At 42.2% G+C, this 16,456-nt stretch overlaps 1 protein-coding gene across 1 annotated transcript in view; it reads right to left on the reverse strand.

Moving 5' to 3' along the window:
- Positions 1-13,114: 13,114 nt before the first annotated feature.
- The window catches only part of LOC141172995 (B-cell receptor CD22-like), a 42,172-nt gene continuing 38,830 nt past the window's right edge, over positions 13,115-16,456 (reverse strand). Inside the window, exon 9 of the mRNA XM_073657611.1 lies at positions 13,115-14,536. Coding sequence (XP_073513712.1) covers positions 14,471-14,536 — 66 coding nt within the window. The 3' untranslated portion in view covers positions 13,115-14,470. The remainder of the gene's footprint in view (positions 14,537-16,456) is intronic.

Genomic DNA, 16,456 nt, shown 5'->3' on the forward strand with positions numbered 1-16,456 from the left:
ACCATCTTGCTAAGCTACTGCAACCTCCACTTCTCTACCAAGGGGCATTAAAACCATCTGGTTAAGCTACTGCGACCTCCACCACTTTTTCCAGGTGCATTGATATTGTCTTTTTATTCCACTGCGACCTCCACGTCTCTTCCAAGAGCCATTAAAACCGTCTTCTTAAGCTATTGCCACCTCCACGTCTATTCCAAAGGGCATTAAAACCATCTTGTTAAGCTAGTGTGACCTCCACCACTTCTCCCAGTGGCATTGATATTGTCTTTTTATTCCACTGCAACCTCCACGTCTTTTCCAAGGGGCATTAAAACCTTCTTGTTAAGCTACTGCAACCTCCACTTCTCTTCCAAGGGGCATTAAAACCGTCTGGTTAAGCTACTGCGAACTCCACCGCTTTTCACAGGTGCATTGATATTGTCTTTTTATTGCACTGTGACCTCCACGTCTCTTCCAAGGGGCATTAAAACCGTCTTGTTAAGCTACTGCAACCTCCACGTCTCTTCCAAGGGGCATTTAAACCGTCTTGTTAAGCTGCTGCGACCTCCACCACTTTTCCCAGGGGCATTGATATTGTCTTTTTATTCCACTGCGACCTCCACGTATCTTCCAAGGGGCATTAAAACTGTCTTGTTAAGCTACTGCAACCTCCACGTCTCTTCCAAGGGGCATTAAAACTGTCTTGTTAAGCTACAGCGACCTCCACCACTTTTCCCAGGGGCATTGATATTGTCTTTTTATTCCACTGCTATCTCCACGTCTCTTCCAAGGGGCATTAAAACTATCTTGTTAAGCTACTGCGACCTCCACCACTTTTCCCAGGGGCATTGATATTGTCTTTTTATTCCACTGCTACCTCCACGTCTTTTCCAAAGGGCATTACAACCGTCTTGTTAAGCTACTGCGACCTCCACCACTTTTCCCAGGGGCATTGATATTGTCTTTTTATTCCACTGCGACCTCCACTTCTCTTCCAATGTGCATTAAAACCGTCTTTTTAAGCTACTGCAACCTCCACGTCTCTTCCAAGGGGCATTAAAACCGTCTTGTTAAGCTTTTGCGACCTCCACCACCTTTCCCAGGGGCATTGATTTTGTCTTTTTATTCCACTGCGATCTCCACGACTCTTCCAAGGGGCATTAAAACCGTCTTGTTAAGCTAGTGTGACCTCCATCACTTCTCCCAGGGGCATTGATATTGTCTTTTTATTCCACTGCAACCTCCACTTCTCTTCCAAGGGGCATTAAAACTGTCTTGTTAAGCTACTGCGACCGCCACCACTTTTCCCATTGGCATTGATATTGTCTTTTATTCCACTGCGACCTCCACGTCTCTTCCAGTGGGCATTAAAACCATCTTGTTAAGCTACTGCAACCTCCTCTTCTCTTCCAAGGGGCATTAAAACCGTCTGGTTAAGCTACTGCGAACTCCACCATTTTTCCCAGGTGCATTGATATTGTCTTTTTATTCCACTGTGACCTCCACGTCTCTTCCAAGGGGCATTAAAACCGCCTTGTTAAGCTACTGCAACCTCCACGTCTCTTCCAAGGGGCATTTAAACCGTCTTGTTAAGCTGCTGCGACCTCCACCACTTTTCCCAGGGGCATTGATATTGTCTTTTTGTTCCACAGCAACCTCCACGTCTCTTCCAAGGGGCATTAAAACTGTCTTGTTAAGCTACTGCAACCTCCACGTCTCTTCCGAGGAGCATTAAAACTGTCTTGTTAAGCTACTGCGACCTCCACCACTTTTCCAAGGGGCATTGATACTGTCTTTTTATTCCACTGCTACCTCCACGTCTCTTCCAATGGGCATTAAAACTGTCTTGTTAAGCTACTGCGATCTCCACCTCTTTTCCAAGGGGCATTAAAACCATCTTGTTAAGCTACTGCAACCTCCACGTCTTTTCCAAAGGGCATTAAAACCGTCTTGTTAAGCTACTGCGACCTCCACCTCTTTTCCCACTGGCACTGATATTGTATTTTTATTCCACTGTGACCTCAACGTCTCTTCCAACGGGCATTAAAACTGTCTTGTTAAGCTACTGTGACCTCCACCTCTTTTCCCAGGGGCATTGATATTGTGATTTTATTCCACTGCAACCTCCACGTCTCTTCCAAGTTGCATTAAAACCGTCTTGTTAAGCTACTGCGACCTCCATCACTTTTCCCAGGGGCATTGATATTGTCTTTTTATTCCACTGCGACCTCCACGTCTCTTCCAGTGGGCATTAAAACCATCTTGTTAAGCTACTGCAACCTCCACGTCTCTTCCAAGGGGCATTTAAACCATCTTGTTAAACTGCTTCGACCTCCACCACTTTTCCCAGGGGCATTGATATTGTCTTTTTCTTCCACAGCGACCTCCACGTCTCTTCCAAGGGGCATTAAAACTGTCTTGTTAAGCTACTGCAACCTCCACGTCTCTTCCGAGGGCAATTAAAACTGTCTTGTTAAGCTACTGCGACCTCCACCACTTTTCCCAGGGGCATTGATATTATCTTTTTATTCCACTGCTACCTCCACGTCTCTTCCAACGGGCATTAAACTGTCTTTTTAAGCTACTGCGACCTCCACCTCTTTTCCAAGGGGCATTAAAACCATCTTGTTAAGCTACTCCAACCTCCACGTCTTTTCCAAAGGGCATTAAAACCGTCTTGTTAAGCTACTGCGACCTCCACCTCTTTTCCCACTGGCATTGATATTGTCTTTTTATTCCACTGTGACCTCCACGTCTCTTCCAACGGGCATTAAAACTGTCTTGTTAAGCTACTGTGACCTCCACCTCTTTTCCCAGGGGCATTGATATTGTGATTTTATTCCACTGCAACCTCCACGTCTCTTCCAAGTTGCATTAAAACCGTCTTGTTAAGCTACTGCGACCTCCAGCACTTTTCCCAGGGGCATTGATATTGTCTTTTTATTCCACTGCGACCTCCACGTCTCTTCCAAGGGGCATTTAAATCATCTTGTTAAACTACTGCGACCTCCACCACTTTTCCCAGGGGCATTCATATTGACTTTTTGTTCCACTGTAACCTACACGTCTTTTCCAAGTTGCATTAAAACCATCTTGTTAAGCTATTTAAACCTCCACGTCTCTTCCAAGGGGCATTAAAACCATTTTGTTAAGCTACTGCGACCTCCACCACTTTTCCCAGGGGCATTGATATTGTCTTTTTATTCCACTGCTACCTCCACGTCTTTTCCAAAGGGCATTTCAACCGTCTTGTTAAGCTACTGTGACCTCCACCACTTTTCCCAGGGGCATTGATATTGTCTTTTTATTCCACTGCGACCTCCACGTCTCTTCCAAGGGGCATTAAAACCGTTTTGTTAAGCTACTACAACCTCCACGTATCTTCCAAGGGGCATTAAAACTGTCTTTTTAAGCTACTGCGACCTCCTCCACTTTTCCCAGGGGCATTGATATTGTCATTTTATTCCACTGCGACCTCCACGTCTCTTCCAATGTGCATTAAAACCGTCTTGTTAAGCTACTGCAGCCTCCACGTCTCTTCCAAGGGGCATTAAAACCGTCTTGTTAAGCAATTGCGACCTGCACCACTTTTCCCAGGGGCATTGATATTGTCTTTTTATTCCAATGCGTTCTCCACGTCTCTTCCAAGGGGCATTAAAACCGTCTTGTTAAGCTACTGCGACCTCCACCACTTTTCCCAGGGGCATTGATATTGTCTTTTTATTCCACTGCGACCTCCACGTCTCTGCCAAGGGGCATTAAAACCGTCTTGTTAAGCTGCTGCGACCTCCACCAGTTTACCCAGGGGTATTGATATTGTCCTTTTATTCCACTGCGACCTCCACGTCTCTTCCAAGGGGCATTAAAACCGTCTTGTTAAGCTACCGCAACCTCCACGTCCTTTCCAATGGGCATTAAAACTGTCTTGTTAAGCTACTGCGACCTCCACCTCTTTTCCCACTGGCATTGATATTGTCTTTTTATTCCACTGTGACCTCCACGTCTCTTCCAACGGGCATTAAAACTGTCTTGTTAAGCTACTGTGACCTCCACCTCTTTTCCCAGGGGCATTGATATTGTGATTTTATTCCACTGCAACCTCCACGTCTCTTCCAAGTTGCATTAAAACCGTCTTGTTAAGCTACTGCGACCTCCAGCACTATTCCCAGGGGCATTGATATTGTCTTTTTATTCCACTGCGACCTCCACGTCTCTTCCAAGGGGCATTTAAACCGTCTTGTTAAACTACTGCGACCTCCACCACTTTTCCCAGGGGCATTGATATTGACTTTTTATTCCACTGCAACCTCCACGTCTCTTCCAAGTTGCATGAAAACCGTCTTGTTAAGCTACTTCAACCTCCACGTCTCTTCCAAGGGGCATTAAAACCGTTTTGTTAAGCTACTGCGACCTCCACCACTTTTCCCAGGGGCATTGATATTGTCTTTTTATTCCACTGCTACCTCCACGTCTTTTCCAAAGGGCATTACAACCGTCTTGTTAAGCTACTGCAACCTCCACGTCTCTTCCAAGGGGCATTAAAACTGTCTTGTTAAGCTACTGCGACCTCCTTCACTTTTCCCAGGGGCATTGGTATTGTCCTTTTATACCACTGCGACCTCCACGTCTCTTCCAAGGGGCATTAAAACCGTCTTGTTAAGCTACCGCAACCTCCACGTCTTTTCCAATGGGCATTAAAACTGTCTTGCTAAGCTACTGCGACCTCAACCACTTTACCCAGGGGCATTGATATTGTCTTTTTATTCCACTGCGACCTCCACGTCTCTTCCAAGGGGCATTAAAACCATCTTGTTAAGCTACCGCAATCTCCACGTCTCTTCCAAGGGACATTAAAACCATCTTGTTAAGCTACTGGGACCTCCACCACTTTTCCCAGGGGTATTGATATTGTCTTTTTATTCCACTGCAACCTCCACGTCTCTTCCAAGGGGCATTTAAACCGTCTTGTTAAACTACTGCGACCTCCACCACTTTTCCAAGGGGCATTGATTTTGTCTTTTTATTCCACTGCGACCTCCACCATTCTTCCAACGGGCATTGCATTTCCTCCTAATCTTAGTCAGCTTTTGCTTTTCAATTCATAGGTGAACACTAATGGATACCCACTCCCCAATAATGGGTAGAAGGTATTTAGTATGCTGAAATCCATGTCTGTTTCAAGGGGCATTGCAGTTCCTCATAATTTTTGGAAAGCCTTCCATTCACTGCTTAGGCCAACAGTGCACAGGAGAACAAGTTGCTATAAATGGAAAAAACAGTTTAGTTAAGGCCCTCTGACCTACATGTCACTTCCAAGGGGCATTGGAGTGCCTCAAAATTTTTGTTAGGCATTGCACTCACTGCATGCCCTATAACTGTGTAACCTAACCGCTCCTTTTGGTACAGAAACATATCCTACAAGACATGTGTGGTTGACTGGCCTGATATTGATGTGAATGGTCCCTGTTCCTCCTGCTCTTTCTCCTTTGCCACCACCTCATCCATCATTCATCACCTGAAGCTTTGTTTTAATGGGAGTCATAGAACTGGGATAGTAGCAGGAAAACATCCAGCAATCCTCGGAGGAGGTAGGATATGCGCCAAAACGCTGACCACCTCAGGCCTAGCCGCTACTACATACATGCGCTTGCATTCCAAGAAAACAAAGCAGACGCTAACTTATATCATCATCATCATGCTCATCACCTTGGCACTCTCAACTCCCCTGATGGAGAAGCCAGGGCCCACCGGAGGAGTCTGGTTCTCTGGTGGGCTTGTCCAATGCTGCCCTAAAGCAGGCCAGGCTAAGAAAAGTGTGGGGGAAGATCAGCGGAGAAATAGGTGCGGCTGGGGACCATTTATGGACACCCGGTCGCCCCCTGGCGGCTGGGGACCGAGCGTGGATACCCTGCGGCCGGGCGTCTGGGGACAGAGTATGGATACCTCGCTGCCGAAGCAGCCAAGAGGTAGTGGCCAGCTTCGGCCTCCTCCAAACTAAAAGGCCTCATTTCAAGTGCAAGCTAGCAGTATGGTATTGCAGCCTGGTGGTGGGTGGGTGGCAGGTTGCACACTTACGCTTGCATTCCAAGAAAACAAAGCAGATGCTAACTTCTATCATCATCATCATGCTCCTCACCTTGGCACTCTTAACTCCCCTGATGGAGAAGCCAGGGCCCACTGGAGGAGTCTGGTTCTCTGGTGGGCTCGTCCAATGCTGCCCTAAAGCAGGCCAGGCTAAGAAAAGTGTGGGGGAAGTTCAGAGGAGAAATAGGGGCTGTTGGGGACTGTTTATGGACACCCGGCCGCCCCCTGGCAGCTGGGGACCGAGCGTGGACACCAGGCCGCCGACGCTGCCATGACATGGTGGCCGGCGTCTGCCTCCACATGCCTAAAAGGCCCAATTTCAAGTGCAAGCAAGCTAGCAGTATGGTATTGCAGCCTGGGGGTGGGTGAGTGACAGGCTGCATACTTGCACTTGCATTGCAAGGAATGGGGGAGGTACAATTGAACACTGCTCTGGGAGAAGGACTTGCATGGGGATAGTTGCAAGTCTGCATCTTCTGATGCGGCAAGAATCACTTCTGATGGGCACACTTTTAGGCAGTGACCTGGGTGTCAGAGATGCTTCCAGAGATCTTCCCCATGCTGTTCCCATGTCTTTTCAGCGCTGTATGCATGTATCACACAGCACATGGCCAAATAAAATTGTAAAATGTTAAAATGACATTTTCCGGTGAATGCATTTGTCATGGTTGAAAGCAATACAAAAGTGCAAAAACGCATAAAAAATGCTACTTGTGAACATAGCCCAAGGTGTATAGGAGTATTTTTGTTTTTAGTTATTTATTTTACCTTATACACAAGTCTTTACCCTGGAAACGAACTTCCTTAACATATTTCACAGGAAAACCGTTTCAGTTTCGTTTTTGAACTTTTTCTTGTGAGCCCATAAAAGTGGCTTAATACCTCTGACCAGGTTGTTGACATGCTGTCCCCATGTCTTTTGAGCACTGTCACTATCGTTTTGGGCACTTTTTAGGCTTTCTACAGACTGCCGGGGGTGCCGCCGCAAAAATGCTCGGGTCTCCCATAGACTAACATTGGGCTCGTTGCTCGGGTCGAGCTCTGCCCGAGCTTCGAGCACCCAAGCATTTTAGTGCTCGCTCAACACTAATGTCTACTGAAAAGTAAAAAGTTCTAGCTTTTAGAAACTAGTGATATACAAAAACAATTTAAAGGAAAGGTGACTTTATTATTAAGCAAAAGTTCTTAAAACTTAAAAAATTGGGTATTGAGTCAACCCAGAATAAAACTGACGTGTAAATTAAATGCTGTAAGAAAACAAAAGATAATTCAAAAAGTGTTAATTTTGCTACTTTCCTCCTCAGACAATGAAATAAGTAAAAATCAAAACTACAACATTCACAAATGTTTTTTTAAGTATATTTTTGGTACAAAAGTAATAAAACAAAAGAATACATTAATGAGATATTTCCATAATTATTCTAACCCTAAGAATTTTGATAATATGTCAACTATGTTGCAAGGCGAATGTCTCCAAATTTTAAATGTAAAAAAAAATTGGCAGAATTGTCAATAGAACAGAAACAGTGTTACAATATTACTCTGTATTCACATATCACTATAACCTAGGGAAAAAATGAGGCTGTGGCTTCTGCTGGGGGTTGCAAACATGGACATTTCTTGTGATACTGAGGTTTAGCCTTCAAAATTTGAAGTGTATGGTTATACAGTGCATTAATTAATTAAACTCTGGGCAAAAAACATTTGTACTGATAATAAATTTACTTATAGTTTTGAAAAAGCGGAAAGTCAGATAAACACCACCAAACCAGTAACAAGAATGACTGAATCCTACACCACAAATTCAAGAGCACAGTTTTGAAAGTTTGTATCGATCAAGGTTTCACTGTCCCTTTGATTTCTCATTTTTCTAGCTATTTTGACCTTCGCACAAAATGTTTCTCATCCCCTGCGAGGCGCTGACCTTGTTCAAAGACTATTAAACCAATGCTCGTGGAGCAGAGTCCATGGGTCTAAGGGATGCAGACTTTTCCAGCACAGAGCACCGGTTTCGTCAATCTTATTATTGTGCTTTACTAGAGTTTTGCTTCCTGTGTTTTAATAATGTTCTGCTTGCTAGCCAGTATTTACACTAATTTCACTTGTAAAGTGTCCAGCATTCCAGTAATCTCATTAGTATCTCAGGAGCCTCAAGCCATTGTTCTAACAGCCACTAGTCACATTGTGTGGATAGGGAAAGTAGACCCAGCGGAGCCGTCATTACAGGGGGTTTCACATGCAGTCTCAGATGAAGAGCTTCTGGAATATTCTTCAGTATTTAAGTTTAAAGTAAGTGCTTAAGGGGTAGGGTGTGAACACTTCTGCATTCAGGGGGCTGATCCAAGGGAGGGAGTGATAAGTCACATTGTTAGTCAGGAGTTGGAGGAAAGTCATTGAAGGGATAAGATGTAGGCTAAGGACCTGGAGCCAAGGATGGATGGCCTATGGAGTGTGGAGATTGGTTGCCAGATGGGCTGGACACATGTTCTACAATTGTGGGATCTGTCGTATGGATTTGATTACCTTTCTTAAGGATTATTGTTGCTCGATTCATGGGCTTCGGTTGTGTTATCTGTCATCTGGAGGAGCGTGGACTGTACCTACAGACTATACTGGCCTATACTGGCGGGAGATACGAAATCTGTGGGCCAATCAAAAGTAGGGAGACAGTGAGTGTCGCCTGGTATGGGGACAGTGGGACTACTGATCCCAAGTTGGGAACTTGTGAACTGAGACCATTGTATTTTGGCCATTTTAGCTGGAATTGTTATAAAACCATGGATGTAAGGAATAAAATATTGTTGCATCGTTAACCTGCCTAGGTGATTATTATAACCCACAACCTCAGATCTTCACATCCCCCATCATTGATATTGATTTATATTGCTCACCACTGAGTTTTCCAACCAGTTGGCAGCCATTTCTTTGCTATTGTACAGTAGTTCTACAAATTAGCAGCATTTCTTGCAGTCTGATACATCAATGGAGGACTTTTCTTCTTTTATTTCTCATTTTGAGGACTATTTTGGCTTTACATTTTACTTATCGTCAGTTTGCACAAAAAAAACTTGTTTACACCATATTCGAAACTTGAGTTATGTGTAACTCTTTAACACACCAGTAAATACTTGGTCTACTGAGACTGATGAGATGAAGGCATTCCAGTGCATAGTTGCACAAGTTTTAATGCAATAAATATAAAGGGCAACTTTTTAGGAAATCACATTAAATAAATGCTAATGGAAAGAAAAAAGATATGCAAAATCTGGGGAAACAAAAAAAAATTAGACCTTTGGTCTTCTATCCCACGTGCACCGGCCTATTATTTGGAATTATGCACAGGTAACATGCAGCATTAGGAGTACTCCACTGTGCCTTTTGGCTGCTAGATCGATCCTCCTTTCCTTCCATTTCAGGTTTTACCTATAAGAACTTTTGTTCCATATAAAACACAGCTCTACCTACAATCTGAGCTCCGGATGAAGCCGCTGTGTATGGCGAAACACATTGGGCCCATCTGTCCACTTCTTGTTGTTTACAGATACTGTATAATGGCTAAATTTAATTCTTTATCTTCTATTTTACCTATGGGCTGTCATTATTATTTATTATTATGTTTTACTTTATTTCTCTACCATGCATGGCTTTTCTTTGTTGAGCAGTATCGCTATTGCTGCCACGCACCTCTTGCGAGTTTTCCTTCTCTTATTTCCTCATTATGCCTTTTAAGTTGCCAAACATATTTATTGCACACCCATTCTCCAAATATTTTTTAACTGTATTACATTATTAGTTTTTGGAGTATTGTTTTTGGATTTTTGTATGTTCCAACTTCATATCTGTACCCATTATTTTGGTATAAGGACATCATTCATTCTTGCTCAATATTTTGGGATGAGATATTTTATCATGCACACTTTCGGTGTGTTTAATTATTTTTAATTGCTGTATTTTTTCTGTTTCTATTTTTCATAATAAAATCTCAATTATTTGAATGTGCAGTGTTCCTTTTACATACACTATTTGTTTTCCATTGGTTTAATCTTATAGACTGGATTGGCACTCCATACAAATTTATAAATGGGCCGACCGCAATTTCTTTCTTCCCCATTAAAAAGAATTCCAACTTGTCACAGATTACGCAAGCACAAAGAAAGGCAGAAACAATCAATCTGACACATATCTTCTCCAGAAGTGATAAATAACTAATACATTTTGGAAGTTTAAAGTTTTTTTTAGAGTTTTAAGTTGCCTCAATGGGAAGAAGGTCATGTGACACTTCAAACTTATTGAGAATTTCATAAGAAAAACAATGGTGTGCTTGGTTTTAACGTAACTTTATTCTTTAATGAGTTTTTTACAAGTTTATGACCACTTATAAAATGTGTTCAAAGTGCTGCCTATTGTGTTGGATTGTCAATGCAACCCTCTTCTCCTACTCTTGACACACTGATAGCAACACCGCAGAAGAAATGCCAGCATAGGCTTCCAGTATCCGTTGATTCAGATGCTGCACATCTCGTATCTTAACAGCATAGACAATTGCCTTCAGATGACCCCAAAGATAAAAGTCTAAGGGAGTCAGATCAGGAGACCTTGGTGGCCATTGAACTGGCCCACGATAACCAATCCACTTTCCAGGAAGCTGTTCATGTAGCTATGCTCGGAGCTGACACCCATAATGTGGTGGTGCACCATCTTGTTGGAAAAACTGAAGGAACGTGCCATCTTCAGTGTATAAAGAGGGCAACACATCATCATATAGCAATTTCAGATATCCAGTGGCATTGAGGTTTCCAATGATGAAGAATGGCCCCACTATTTTTGTACCCCATATTTAACACCATACCATCAAGATACGAGATGTGCAGCATCTGAAACAACGGATACTGGAAGCCTGTGCTAGCATTTCTTCTGCGGTGTTGCTATCAGTGTGTCAAGAGTGGGAGAAGAGGGTTGCATTGACAATCCAACGCAATGGGCAGCACTTGAACTCATTTTATAAGTGGTCATAAACTTCTAAATAACTCATGAAAGAATAAAGTTACGTTAAAACCAAGCACACCATTGTTTTTCTTATGAAATTCTCAATAAGTTTGATGTGTCACATGACCCTCTTCCCATTGAAAAAAATAAAGTTGGATCCAAAGTGGCCGACTTCAAAATGACCGCCATGGTCACCAGCCATCTGGAAAAGTTTTCCCCCTCCTATATACTAATGTGTGACAAACAGGAAGTTGATATCACCAACCATTCCCATTTAATTTAGGTGTATCCATATAAATGGCCCACCCTGTATAGTTTCCTGTGTTAAAGAATTGTAAAGTATTAACACAATTTGGCTGCTTTGTCATTGTTTCGCATGGGATGTATAGTCTCGAATAGGTGAGTCTCCTTCAAAATACGGAATAGAATAGTGAGTGCTACAATTTTTTCATGCAGTCAATCGGTCCATGTGAAAAATGGTCATTTGAACAGCAAAATTATATAACATTGGTCCGAATGCCATCTGGGGTTTCTTTCCACGGGTAGCACTTGAACCGCAAATGCGGCCATGTGAACGTACCCTTATGGAGATATTTTCCACCAACAACAGAGTTTGTTGGGTAGCTTACATTGCAAGCCCCATTGAGGACAGTCATGAAAATGCCTGTAAAGTGCTGTGGAATATGATAGAGCTATATAAGCAATTCATAATAAATAAGTATGGTTAAATTAGACCAGTATGTAATGTGGCATCCTTAGGATAAGTCATCAGTATCTCAAAGAAGGGGTCCAACTCCCATCACTCCATGTTTCAGCTGATTGAAGGAGCCGCTGCACACTGAGCGATAGTCATTGTGAAGTGGCCAGGAATAATACAGCAGAATCCCACTTACTTGCAATAACTTGATACCATAGTAAATAGTGATGAGCGAGCATGCTCGTTACTCGAGATTTACGAGCATGCTCGGGTGTTTTCCGAGTATCTTCAGCGTGCTCAGACATTATGCTTGAGTCAAGCCGTGAGCATGATCGTCGACTGTTTGACAACTTTAATACATGTGAGGAATGCCTGTCGGTGGTCGCGTGACCTGTCACATGACTAAATTACGTCATGGGAGGTCCTTTTACACCACCGCGAGCTGCCCAAGATACCGGATGCACAGGAGAAGGAGACCGGGGGCCATTGGAAGGTAAGTTTTTTATTTTTTACCATTTTTATTCTTTTTTTAACTATTAACTTGGTCACACTATATAAATCCATGCCGTTTGCAAGGATTTATATAGTGTGACCAAGTTGTCAAGCACTTTCCAAGTGATGCTTGACAACTTGGCAGGAAAAACGCTTGTAAAATCCGAATGCGTTTTTCCTGGCACGGAGATGCGGAAAAAATCTGCAGCATTTCTGCTTTGTGGGCACTTAGCCTAATTGAAAGCTCACTGTACACAGATGTGCTGCAGATCCAGCTGCCAATCAAGGTACCAACAGAGCTCACAGCTGCCACCTACAGTATAGCGAGGTGTGACTGAATCCATACATATAACCAGAGAGAGCCTTCAGAACCAGTAGCTCGGACCGATTGGTAACATTTTTCAAGATCACTCAGTCAGATAAAGGTGTTCAGACACTGCAGCAATAAAATTGTAGAACATTTTTAATGAAGAAGAAGAAGAAGTAGAAAAAGTTACTTAACTTAGCATTTGGGAAACAAATGAACAATAAAAATATATTCTGTGGAAGGTGTATATAGACTTTAAATTCAGTTCAGATTAGCCTAGAGAGGAATGCTCTTGAATCTTTAAGTCACTTAATGAACCTAGAGAGTCTGAAAGATAATATTTTGTGACGAAATGTTTAAGTTTTCTATTTTGCCCAAACAGGTGATACATTTTGTAAATTGTTGAAAATAATTTACAGATCCTGTGAAAGTGTATTTACTTTGTGGACACGACAGAATTCATGTTGTTTCTATGGATGAATATGAATCCTGCTCCACTGTGGGAGAAATACTCAGTAATTGTGCAATTATCATTATTTACTATTATAGCTCCATTTATTCCTTGGCACTTTACATGTGAAAAAGGGGGGTATACATAGCAAAAAGAATTGCAGAAATCTTGAACAAAAACGCAACGGCAAACTGGTACAGAAGAAGAGAGGACCCTGCCCGCGAGGGCTCGCAGTCTACAGAGGATGGGTGAAGATACAGTAGGTAAGGGTAGAGCTGGTCGTGCAGAGGTATGGTGGAGCGATGGTCACTGCAGGTTGTAGGATTGTCGGAAGAGGTGGGTCTTCAGATTCTCATGAATGTTTTCTATGAAGTTACTTGGAAACTACAGTTGTATTTTTGTGGACTTGTGTTCCTGCTATAATGTATGTTATTACATATGTTAGAAGTTTTGAACATCGGGTGCATATACACAACAACCTGTCTGGACCAACAGAGGTGCAGTCATAGACAGAGGACCAACTTGACCCTCTGATGAAACTGAATTCTAACACTTAAAAGGGGTAATCTCAAGTTTGAAAGTTATCTCCTATTCCAAGGATTGGAGATACCTTCCCGATTGTGGGGCGTCCAAACACTGGCCCATGAGAACTGGGATGAATCGATAGTGGTTGACCCTGTGCACCTCTACTCCATTTGTTTCTTAATGGAGATTATCGAGAGCTTTGCTTGGTTGCTCTTCACCTCTCCCATAAAATGCGCGGAAAGGCAGTGCACATGGCTGACATCTGCTCCAGACAATGGGTTCTTCAGCTTCAGCGGTTGGACGCCAGAGATCTGGAAGTTATCCAGTAACAGATAAGAGATAACTTTCAAAACTGAGACTACGTCTTTTAGGAAATAACAAAGAAATAAATGTTACCAACTATTAAATAATATTATTAACCAAAACATTTTAGGAGGCTAAAGGCACTAAAGGCAGAGACTTTCTTGCATCTTAGACTCGGGCCATCAAGTAGACCAAAACTTGTCCAGTTTTAAATATGTGTGGAAACAAACTCTAAACGTATATTTAAGTCAAAACAACTTGTGACATTTCTGACAACTTTTTCGCATCAAATCTTGAATGTTGTAAATAAAAATCCATCCATTAAATGCAAGGAAGACTGAAGTACTGCTTTCTTTTCTCTGGTCCTTACAGGTTTCGGAAAAACCTGATTCTTTTGGGAAGTAAGGAGATAGCACTCAGCGCGTTACAGTAATGGTCATGACCACATGAAACATCTTATTATAAACCATCTTTTGGACGTAACTAAACGGAATCAGCATTTTCAACTTCCTTTCTTCAAGAGTCCTGGTGTGACCTCCTGTTGAAAAGTTCATCCAGTGATGATTCTATGAAATACAGTTCTCATTTTTTATTTTATTTTAGGCAAATGATTAGACGACTCTTGAATTGGTTTTACTATTGAGATCTATTGGTATTCATTTGTGGTCCCTCCGTGTCGTCCTGTATTGGTGGTGTGTGAGGAGATACTAATCTGGAAATAATACACAATGGCATCACAGAAGACGATATAGTAGAATGATACATATTATCAGCGATCCTTATACTTTATGCAGCAATAATTTAAATTTATATTATAAGAAATCAGTTCTGCTCCGCTCATGCCCTGTTTCAAGTCCAAAAAATATTTTTATTCCTAGCATTGATTAACTGTGAATATGTGAGATATTAAGTCAATTAGGTACAAACATTATTTGAGGTTTGGTTCATGCATTTTTAATTGGGAAAGGGAAGAAAGCCAATGCCAGACATCTTTGGCTGCAGCTTATCTGTCCTGAGATCAAAAGGATCAAACATCTAAATTTAATCTGTACAATCAGTTTCTCTCCTGACATCATGGAAGACTCCATTCATATCTGATGGTCAACTGATTCTACCAAAATTGATAGGTTCTGCCAAACTTAGTCTGATGTGTATTAAGGCTTTTATGCCTTCAAGTGAGGATCCAGCGCTGCGTGAAATAGAAGGGTGGCCTGTGGACTTCCAATCTATTAGGGTATCCCTCAATGCTTAATTGTACAGGGTGGGCCATTTATATGGATACACCTAAATTAAATGGGAATGGTTGGTGATATCAACTTCTTGTTTGTGGCACATTAGTATATGGGAGGGGGAAAACTTTTTCAGATGGCTGGTGACCATGGCGGCCATTTTGAAGTTGGCCATTTTGAATACAACTTTATTTTTTTCAATGGCAAGAGGGTCATGTGACACATCAAAATTATTGAGAATTTCATAAGAAAAACAATGGTGTGCTTGGTTTTAACGTAACTTTATTCTTTCATGAGTTTTTTACAAGTTTATGACCAGTTATAAAATGTGTTCAAAGTGCTGAACATTGTGTTGGATTGTCAATGCAAGCCTCTTCTCCCACTCTTGACACACTGATAGCAACACCGCAGAAGAAATGCTAGCACAGGCTTCCAGTATCCATTGTTTCAGATGCTGCATATCTCGCATCTTCACAGCATAGACAATTGCCTTCAGATGACCCCAAAGATAAAAGTCTAAGGGAGTCAGATCAGGAGACCTTGGTGGGCATTCAACTGGCCCACGACGACCAATCCACTTTGAAGGAAACTATTCATGTAGGAATGCTCAGACCTGACACCCATAATGTGGTGGTGCACTATCTTGTTGGAAAAACTCAGGGAACGTGCCATCTTCAGTGCATAAAGAGGGCAGCACATCATCATGTAGCAATTTCAGATATCCAGTGGCATTGAGGTTTCCATTGATGAATAATGGCCCCACTCTCTTTGTACCCCATATACAGCACCATACCATCAAGATACGAGATGTGCAGCATCTGAATCAACGGATAATGGAAGCCTGTGCTAGCATTTCTTCTGTGGTGTTGCTATCAGTGTGTCAAGAGTGGAAGAAGAGGCTTGCATTGACAATCCAACACAATGGGCAGCACTTTGAACACATTTTATAAGTGGTCATAAACTTGTAAAAACCTCATGAAAGAAAAAAGTTACGTTAAAACCAAGCACACCATTGTTTATCTTATGAAATTCTCAATAATTTTGATGTGTCACATGACCCTCTTCCCTTGAAAAAAATAAAGTTGGATCCCAAATGGCTGACTTCAAAATGACCGCCATGGTCACCACCCATCTGGAAAAGTTTTCCCCCTCCCATATACTAATGTGCCACAAACGGGAATTGATATCACCAATCATTCCCATTTAATTTAGGTGTATCCATATAAATGGCCGACCCTGTATAATGAATTACAGTAGTCTGGTTTAAAGAGGTTGTCATTGTAGTGACTCCCAAGGGTAAGGAGAAGATAACTGTTGTGAATATTGTCTATACATTATACTAGTATATATGGAGTTCATCGAAAGAAGACCCCCAGCTTCAGATTACCCATTTTAAGCAAAAG

The sequence above is a fragment of the Phyllobates terribilis genome, unplaced genomic scaffold (genome assembly GCF_046119375.1).
Source record: "Phyllobates terribilis strain yellow unplaced genomic scaffold, ASM4611937v1 Scaffold_12__6_contigs__length_324123572, whole genome shotgun sequence".
Classification (NCBI taxonomy): Eukaryota; Metazoa; Chordata; class Amphibia; order Anura; family Dendrobatidae; genus Phyllobates; species Phyllobates terribilis.